The sequence below is a fragment of the Triturus cristatus genome, chromosome 1_1 (genome assembly GCF_964204655.1).
Source record: "Triturus cristatus chromosome 1_1, aTriCri1.1, whole genome shotgun sequence".
NCBI classification, from domain to species: Eukaryota; Metazoa; Chordata; class Amphibia; order Caudata; family Salamandridae; genus Triturus; species Triturus cristatus.
This window is the reverse complement of record NC_140579.1, coordinates 136771723-136781597: the sequence shown is the minus strand read 5'-3', so window position 1 is coordinate 136781597 and position 9875 is coordinate 136771723. Positions and strand designations below refer to the sequence as shown.

Genomic DNA, 9875 nt, shown 5'->3' with positions numbered 1-9875 from the left:
ATCAGGTCTCATTGGCTTAGCACACCTTGAGAGGACTTGAATGTGAAAGAGTGCTCTTCAAGCCCACGGCTTCTTAGCAAATATATGAGAAAAGTGTGCTTTTTAGTACACTACATGTACCCATTTTTAAAAATAATAATTTTCACGGTCTGAAGTCTCTCACAGGTCCTCCAGTTCGTTGGAGATGAAGAGGCAGAGCACCCGCCCTCTATGTCTTACAGAGTCCCACTGGTAGATGCTCTGCCCAGCAACCTTTGAGTCACCAGGTGCGCCGGCTCTCATTGGTGCAAGATCACAGGGTGCGATCTCCTCCCCCTTGGGCTCGCCAGACGCAGGACAGTTTGCGGGCAGTGTACCGTCAGAGGGCTGCAGCGGGGGATCGGACTGTTAGTGAGTGCTGAGGAGGGGGACCCTGCCCTGCTGAAATGAAGACCAGGGGAGCTCTGCCCCCCCCACTGTGGGTGGCACTGGTGAGCACGCTGTCTGTGCTGATCCTACGAGACACGGCTGCCGTCCAAGGTGAGTGTGAGTGCTGTGAAGTGTCAGCCCGGAGACAGGTTCCCAGATATAGGTGTTTAAATCAACCTGCTGGCCTCCTGGAGAAACGGTTAATAAACGCTCTGTAAGGCAGTGATGTTACTTCAACAAAGACCTCGCCCTGTGTCTCAACCTTCGTCTCCTCCACCTCTCTCACTCCAATCGTGAGCTCTCCCCCCTCTGCACCTTCTGTACCGTAGGCTGACTAAAGGCAGTCGAAATTTCCGATCATCTACACAAATTCATTTATTCAGAGAAAACATACTGCAATGTCACTGAAAAATCTAATTTGTATTTCTTATATAAAAAAACACGTCTAACGACACTCACTGGGGGAGAATGTGGCATAACGGCCGGGGCTGCCCATTTTAGAACTGAGAAACAAGGTGCGACTCTCGGCGTCGGCTAAACATCCTGTGATTCTAGGCACATCACTTAATCAACCTGTGCCTAAAAACACAAGGATGTGACCCTGTGTAAAGTAACTGGTGCTCACGTAAAGGGCACCAATACCTTCGAGTCGAGTTCGCGCTATATATTAAACTGCAAAAAAACGGTGTTTATTTTAACATTCCTAAGTATAAAGAAACCAAGTTGATTGACAAATACAGAGTCTATGCCCACCAGTTCCTGCTCACATCAGCTCCTCATTGTAAATCTTAACTTTAGAGTTTGAAGTGCAAAAAAGAATGGGAACTACGATCAGTGCAGTGGGGTGAGATCTGCGAATGTGGGGGCGGGGCAACAAGAAAGAGCAATTAGAACTGTTAGTGTAAAAGACTCGGAACCTCAAGGCACTGGCTTCTACCCTCTCCAAAATATATGGCACTATAGTATTTTATTTATTTATTTAATGCATTTTTATATAGCGTGGACTTTACCCAAATGTGTCAGAGCGCTTCACAATAGCACGTTACATGAGGAGATTTACATACTTGCACGTTACAGATACAAACGGGATAGTTTAAAAAGTAAAATAAAAGAATGGGTGGCAGTCACACAAAAAACAAAAACACAGTAGTATGAAGATCGTACAGGCATAGATGACATATTTACAACATTGTCAGAACTTCCTTGAGGGTCATGAAAAGGGATGTATTAATTCTGGAAGTGTCTTTGGAAGAGAAGAGATTTGAGGTCTGTTTTGAAAGTCAGAGTAGAGGTGGTGGTACGGAGAAATGGAGGAAGCGAGTTCCAGATTTTGAGCCATCGATCTTTCCCTTTTGAAGGTGGGGGCTCAAGCAGCACGTTTTCAGCATTACCCGAAGGTCTAGAGCCTCCAGAGATTTTAAGTTTATTTGCCAGGTATCGAGGGGAGGAAGTGTGCAAGGCTTTGTGGGTGATACAGGCAGTCTTGTAGATTGACCTTGCTTCCATGGGAAGCCATCGAAGAGAAAACAGTATGGGTGTGATGTGGTCACTTCTTTTGACCCCAAAAACAAAGCGAGCCGCTGAATGGAGGATGGATTTGAGAGTGGAAAGGATGAGATTTGGGGAGGCCAGCAAGGAGATAATTGAAATAGTCCAGTCTAGAGAGAACCAGAGATTGGACCAAGGTTTTTAGGTCTTGCTCCGGAAAGAAACGTCGAATCCCACAGAGAAGGCGCAGTTGGTAATGTGCATTCTTTGCAATGAAATTGATGTGGGAGAGTAGATTGAGCCTTTTGTTTAGTATGACACAGAGGGATTTAGCGCTGTTGACAACGAAAGGTTTGTTGTTAAGTAAATTCAGCTTCTCCATCTAAGATTGAGCAGGAGGAGGAGATAGTGAGGTAGAGATAAGGAGGAATTCAGTTTTGGAAGGATTCAGAATGAGCTGACATCCAGTTTTGGATAGAGTTGAGAGTAGAGTTGAGGATTGAGATATCGTGTGCGAAAGACACCTTAAGGTAGATTTGGGTGTCATCCGCATAGAGGTGGTAGAGGATCCCAGATTTACTTAGGAGATTTCCCAATGGTTCCAAATAGAAATTGAACAAAGTGCGTGCAAGGATAGAGCCTTGAGGGACACTTTGACCTACCGCTAATGGAGACGAAAGGCTGCTTGCTATTTTAATAACTTGAGTTCTATCAGAGAGCAATGAAGCAAACCATTTAAGCACTGTGCCTTCCAAGGTCATTCTCTGTTTTAAAGTGTTTAGGAGAGTGTTGTGATTAACAGTATCAAAAGCTGCAGAAAGGTCTAGAAGAATCAGAAGACAAGACTCCCCTGAGTCAAGTGCATGCAGGGCATCGTCGATCATTTGCAGCAGGGCTGTTTCAGTGCTGCAGTCTTGCATGAAACCAGATTTGAATTTGTCGAGAAGGTTGTTATCCTTGATATGTTGGAAGAGTTGTTTCGCTACATATCTTTCTGTGATTTTCGCAAGAAAAGGGAGGTTGGTGATGGTGCGGAAGTTATTGAGGTCATTCGCATCAGCGGAGGGATTTTTAAGAAGTGGGGTAAACTGACCTGTTTTAAGGGCAGCAGGAAGGGAGCCTTGGCTGAGAAAGAGGTTAACCAGACTGGTCCAATAGGAGAGAGTGTGGGTGTAGAAGTTAATGGCGATGTCACTAGGGATGGGTTCGAAAGAATGGTTAGAGGGTTTTGTTTCGAGAATGCATTTGAGGAGGGCATCTTCAGAGATGGCGTCAAAGTTCTGTCAAATGACTAAGGATTTGCGTTCCTCTAGGGGGGTAGGGTGAATGACCTGATCCACCAGTGATTTCACTTTTTCATCAAAGAATATAGCGAATTCGGCTGCTTTCTTTGGAGGATCGTCAGGCTTGATGGTTAAGGGAGAGAAGTTTGTATTTTTGATGAGGTCAAATAGTTTTTTGGCTGAGCGGAGGAGGGTTCTGAAGTGTGACGCTTGTTCATGAAAGATGTGTTTGTGGTATTTTGATCGTGCTGAACGTAGAATAGAGAGATAAGTGGTGGATGGAGATTGTCTACATTGTTTCTCCATGAATCTCAGGTTCTTCCTTTCTTCATAGAGGGATTTATTGAACCATGGTGCAGAAGGAATAGGCCTTTTCTTTTTTCTTTAAACTGGAGCAACATTATCAATTTCGACTGCAAGACTGGCATGGCATTGGGAGGTAAGATCGTTGACATCCGAATTAGGGTCTAACATCGGAAGTGATATCATAGCAGAATCGCATAGAATTTCAAGGTCAATATTTTTGGTGTTACGGAACCAGGTAGTAGTCCTTTTAGTCTGGCCAAGAGTTATAGAGTAGGATAGGTGAAGAGAAAAGGGGATGAAGCAGTGGTCGGACCAGTCTACTTGAATAGGGTCAGCAATAGTTAGCATGCCTGCTTTAGATATAACAAGGTCCAGAATAGAGCCCGTAGAATGTGTTGGTTCAGTATTGGATAAGATCATTTACAGAGAGAAAAGTGGCAAGCCTATTGGCATTTGAGTCTTCCAAGGAGCCCCAGTAGAGATTAAAATGTCCCAGAAAAATCTGTCTGTCACTTTGAGAGTATTGGTCGCTGGCAAGGTCGGTGAATTCCTCCCAAGAAGGAGAAGCAGTCACCAGGCGGGTGATGAATGGCATGAAATCTGAAAGGGGAGCAGTGTTGCACTTAAAGCTCCAGAGAAAGGCATTCGAATGTACAGAAGGAGCTGTTGGGAAAAACCTTGAATTGTAGGGAGTTTCTGAAGATGATTGCAACACCTCCCCCCAGCTTTATCTGTTCTGTCATTTCTAAAGATGGAATTGTCGGTGGGTAGCAGAAGATCAAAAATAGTATGAGAGGTGTCGTTGAACCAGGTCTCAGTGAGGAAAAGAATGTAAAGATTGTGAAGATTGATGGTGTCTGAAATTTCCAGCGTGTGTTTAGTTGCAGATCTGCAGTTGTGGAGCAAACAGTGCAACTCTGACAGGACTGTTTTGGTGTAGGGTGCGTTAGGGCTTTTAGGGGTAATAGGGATAATGTTCCTGTATGAGGGTGCCAGGGTAGAATAAGGCTGATGTTTAGTTCGGGTAGAGGAGATGGTCGGAATAGTGCACAGAGTAGACTTAATTAGAGAGGGGAAGGGGGATGGTGTTAGAAGTCTTGTAACTAAGGGTATTGTATATCCCTAGGCAATTTATTATATTTGTCACAGATCTATTGATCTGTATGCTTTTCTAATGCAGACAATATAAAACTGAGTGTAACAACCAATATATAAAAAAAACAATGAGAAAGTGTTTGAAAGAATTATAAACTGCAATTTTATTACAATATGTTAAAAAAAACACAATACATTACACAAAAATACTCTTACATATCATGTTCTCATATTTATACCTTCATTCAGTGAATTGAAACAATTATATTTCAACAGACTAAAACCTGTTACTAATACAACAACAACTAAGCTGTGGCAGAAAAAATGAAATATCTTCAACGCGCGTTTCGACGCAAACTGCGTCTTCGTCAGGAAAGCGCCACACGAAGAACTAAAAATGTATTTTCAGAAGTTGCACTCCAGTTTTTTTGATGTTACATGGGTTTGATTGACCATCACCTTGACCATGTGACAATAAGAAGTAATAGCAAGGGTGACTAATTTAAAGGTATGCGAGATAAAGTGAAAGCAAGGTGATCTGCAAGAGATGTGAAAGAAATTAAAGAACCAAAAGTTTTCCAAGACTCCCAAAAACTCAAATAGAGTAATGTGAACTTAAAATAAGGATTAGTGCTAGTTTTACATTTCCAGTGTACTTTTCGAATAAAAGATGAAGATTCAATATACACTGCTTACTTAATATTACAAGAAAGGTTATGCGGATATAACTGTTCTTTCAGTCGCGTTTCGGCATCACTTATTAATATCCAATACTGTAGGGAGATTAAGACAAGAAAATTTTCAGATAATTCTACTATTTATACAAGTTCCTTTTATTTAATAAATTGGGACGTGTGAGCTACTCACTATTAATCTTTGTCCATTTGTGTGTCATTCAAAAAAGACCATTAATCTGTGGATAGCGTGATATTGATCCACGAGAATAAAATACAATTACTGTGAGGTACAAATTTAAATAAATATATATTAATGACTACCACTGTTATTAGGTACTAAGCTCTTTTATTTTATAGTATTCTCGAATACCTGTTATAAGTTCTTCATGCTAATGATCATGCGTTCTGTAACTCCACTATAGTAGAGACTAATTACTACGCTCGTATGGAATTATGAATAAATATAGATGATAAAATAGTAAATACAAGTCATTTGAAACACACTATATATTTTTTGCAGCCTTGAAGATCATCAAGTCACCATACAATAACTTTATTTCGAATCAGTTGGTCCAAGAGAATCAAACATACTGAAAAATAGGGACCATGATCATTAGCATGAAGAATTTATAACAGGTATTCGAGAATACTATAAAATAAAAGTCCCATGGGCTAGGAGAGGTGAGTGTATGGGGACTGGCAACAAGCAGAGTGCGGAGGATTGACCTAGAGGGCAGTTGAAGAGAGAGCAAGGTTCTACAAGGACCGGGGGAGGGAATAGGAAGAGATTGCCATGAGGGGATAGAGGGTTGAGCAGCATTACTGGCGAGATGGGAGGATGAAGAGAGAAGAAAGGGGTTTGTGCAGAATTCAGGATACAAGGAGAGGGGGAGAGCGCATAGGGTAGAAGAAAAGGGAGGGAATAAAGGGGAAAGTACACAGAGTTAACTGGGAGATCAGGCTGTTGGAAAGATGGATTAAATAAGGGGGTGGTAGGCTGGGTTGAGGGGGAGGAGGTAACTTTTGAATTCCAGGATGGTGCTGAGGGGAAAAGGAGAGTGTTGGCCATAGGTACGGCTGATGTGTTGAGGGTAGCGTCCCATTTGGAAGGGGGACGAATGGGAGATGGGGAAGCAGGAGCGAGGAAGGGCAAAGGGTCGGCTAGGGCGGAGGCCTGTGCCTCCTGGGAAAGCAGCCTATTGGAGTTTAGGAGGGTTAGAGGAGGAGATAGGGAGTGAAGGGAGGAGTTAGTTGAAGAATCAAGGGAGATCACAGTCCCAGGAGTGGGAAGTAGGGAAGGAAAGTGGTGGTCGAAAAGAGAGAGACAAGTGTCTTTAGCCTGAATCAAGACAGTACCATTGTTATAGAGTGAAATAGTGAGTGGGCCATTAAAACAAGTAGAGGGGGAGATTGTTAACTGTTGCCCGTGTGGGATAGAGGAGGAGGAGGAGGTAAGGTTGAAGGAGCTGTTGAAGATAGTGGTCCAGGAAGGGATGTCGTGAGTGAAGAAAATTAGGTCAGTTTTAAGCCTCCCATAGCGACCACTATGGAATTGGTCAACGAAGAGGGAGTCAGGAAACTGTTAAAGGGTGTTATGTTTGAACCGTTTTGCTGAAGTTTTGGACAAGTTAGCGAGATAGATGATCCTGAAACAGCTAACTCCAGTCTTAACTCGATTGGTTGAAAAAGTTGAAAAATGGGAAGGGCGAGGATGATGGGGGAAAGAGGAAGGCGGGCGCTACTAGGGTAGCGGCGGCGAGTCGAAGTACTAGAAGGATAGGGCACATAGCTTGGGGGTAATACATCAAGAAATGTGACAGGAGAGGAAGTGTATAGAAAACGACGTTGAAGGCATAGGTCGAGAATGGAGTATCAGTTAGTTGCCAGGGGGCCGGTTGCATGAGAACGCTGCCCTAAAGGATCCGAGGTAGGCGCTGTGTGAGCTGTGGAATTGGACTAAACCACTCAGTCGAGTTCACTGTCTGACCCAAAACTGTCCTGTGAGCTACACTACCAACGTGGAGCTGGTAACGGGACTGAGAAGTTGCCTCAGAATGTTGAGAAGAGAGAGCAAAACAAAATCACTGATTGGAGCTGAGGCCTGTAACCCAGTGGCAGAAGTGAACTAGTAACTACTCATTAAGTTACTCTGTTGTGGAAACGGGCAGCTTGGAACCAGGACCACTGGAATTATGCGACAGGAGAGGGCCAAGTTATGCGGCAGGTTTGAGTAAATTATGCGGCAAGAAAACGCAAATTTTGCGGCATAATGTGGCACATTTTGTAAAAGTATGACTTCATTATTTCGTCATTTTTAGGTCGAGCCTAGCGCAGTGCGCATGCGCTGCCCTGTGAGGCATGGTGTATCTGGTGTGTGTGGGTGAAGAACCTCCCATCTTTCCTATTGGCTTCTGCTACTGCTCTTCTGCAATGCCTGCTTTTGTTTGGTGGATATGGTAAATTGGTCCTGCCTTTTGCTGTTTTGGACCCTCTCAAGAGACTGCCCTTGTTACTGTGGCAGTACTCTGTTTTTCATATATGTTTTATGTTTGTTCTTGCGCGCACTCTTTTCCTTTCCCTTTCTCTGCTTCACAAACTCATTGATAATCCCTTCTGTCTTCCTGTTTGTAGCTTTCCCCCTCCCTCCTTGTGCTTGGAGCCCTCCCCCACCCTCTAAGCACGCACACAGCTGTGGGTTTCTCATGTCAGAGAGACCTGCACTGTGTATCGCCCAGCACCAGCCCTCCCCCCCTCTGTTTTCTTTGGCAGTGGGTGCGACATCTACAGGCGGTTAACCCTTTCTTTCCCCATTTCTCTTGTCCTTGTGTTCAGCTCTGTGATGCATGCCCTGGCCAATGTTTGTAATGGATGTCTCTTCACTCATTCTCTCTCCTCTATCTAGCCTCTTTCCCTCTCCCAATCCACCAGACGGCCCTCACACTCCACCCTATGCAACGCCACTCAAGGCAATGTCATTCTAGACAGCGCCACTCTGCTCCACGCATTGCCACTCCATGCAGCGCCACTGCGCTCCATGCAACTCCACTCCATGCAGTACCACTACGCTCTACGCAACGCCACTCCAAGCAATGACACTGAAGGCAATGCCACTCTACACAGCGCCACTCCAAACAGCACCACTCAAGGCAATGTCACTGTACACAGCGCCACTCCATGTAACACCACCCATGTAACGCCACTCTGCTCCACGCAGCTCCAATCCATGCAGTACCACTCTGCTCCACGCAGCTCCAATCCATGCAGTACCACTCTGCTCCACGCAGCTCCAATCCATGCAGTACCACTCTGCTCCACGCAGCTCCAATCCATGCAGTACCACTCTGCTCCACGCAGCTCCAATCCATGCAGTACCACGCAGCACCAATCCATGCAGTACCACTCAGCTCTACGCAACGCCAATCCAAGCAATGACACTCAAGGCAATGACACTCTACACAGCGCCACTCAAGGCAACACCACTCTACACAGCACCACTTCACACACCATTCCGCTCCACTCAATGCCGCTCTACTCAATGCCACTCTACTCAATGCCACTCTACTCAATGCCACTCTACTCCACATAACTCCACTCCACATAACGCCACGCCACTCCACATAACGCCATGCCACTCCACGCCACTCCACATAATCCCACTCCACTGCACATAACCCCACTCCACATAACCCCACGCCACTCCACACCACTCCACATAACGCCATGCCACTCCACGCCACTCCACACCGCTGCACTCCACACAACTGCACGCCGCACCCCATTCCAAGTAATACCACTCTACGCAGCACCACTCCGCTCCATGTAACGCCACTCCACGCAACGCTGCTCCAAGCAATAACACTCAAGGCAATGCCACTCAGTACAATGCCACACCATACACCGCCACGCCACCCACTGTATGCAACGCCACTCCATTTTACGCAACTTCACGCAGTGCAAATTCACTCTATGCAACTGTACTCCATACAACTGCACTTCACCCTAGCCAACCCACTCCACTCTATGCAATGCCACTCCAAGCAGTGACACTCAGGGCAACACCACTCCACGCAACGCCACTCCACACAACGCCACGCAAAGCTACTCCAAGCAACTTGTCTCCATGCAGGACCACCCTACGCAGCGCCACTCCACTCCGCTGCACTCCAAGCAACTGCACACCGCACACCACTCCACACAATTCCACTCTACACCGCACCTCTCCACGCAATGCTACTCCAAGCACTGGCACTCACGGCAGCGCCACTCTATGCAGCACCACTTTACGCAGCGACACTCTACGTAGCGACACTCTATGAAGCACCACTCTACACAGCGCCACTCTACACAGCGCCACTCCACGCAGCGCCACTCCACGCAGCGCCACTCCACGCAGCGCCACTCCGAGCAACGCCACTCCGAGCAACGCCACTCCGAGCAACGCCACTCCAAGCAACAACACTCCGAGCAACGCCACTCCAAGCAATAACACTCAAGGCAATGCCACTCCAAGCAATAACACTCCATACACCGCGATGCCAAACGCTCCATGCAACACCACTACATTTTACGCAACTCCACATAATGCCAATTCACTCTATGCAGCTGTACTCCATACAAC

At 45.8% G+C, this 9875-nt stretch overlaps 1 protein-coding gene across 1 annotated transcript in view; it reads left to right on the top strand.

Moving 5' to 3' along the window:
* Window positions 1–295: 295 nt before the first annotated feature.
* Window positions 296–9875, top strand: part of LOC146869817 (mamu class II histocompatibility antigen, DR alpha chain-like) — a 58893-nt gene continuing 49313 nt past the window's right edge. Inside the window, exon 1 of the mRNA XM_085618881.1 lies at window positions 296–519. Within this exon, the coding sequence (XP_085475007.1) occupies window positions 426–519 (94 nt within the window). The 5' untranslated portion in view covers window positions 296–425. The remainder of the gene's footprint in view (window positions 520–9875) is intronic.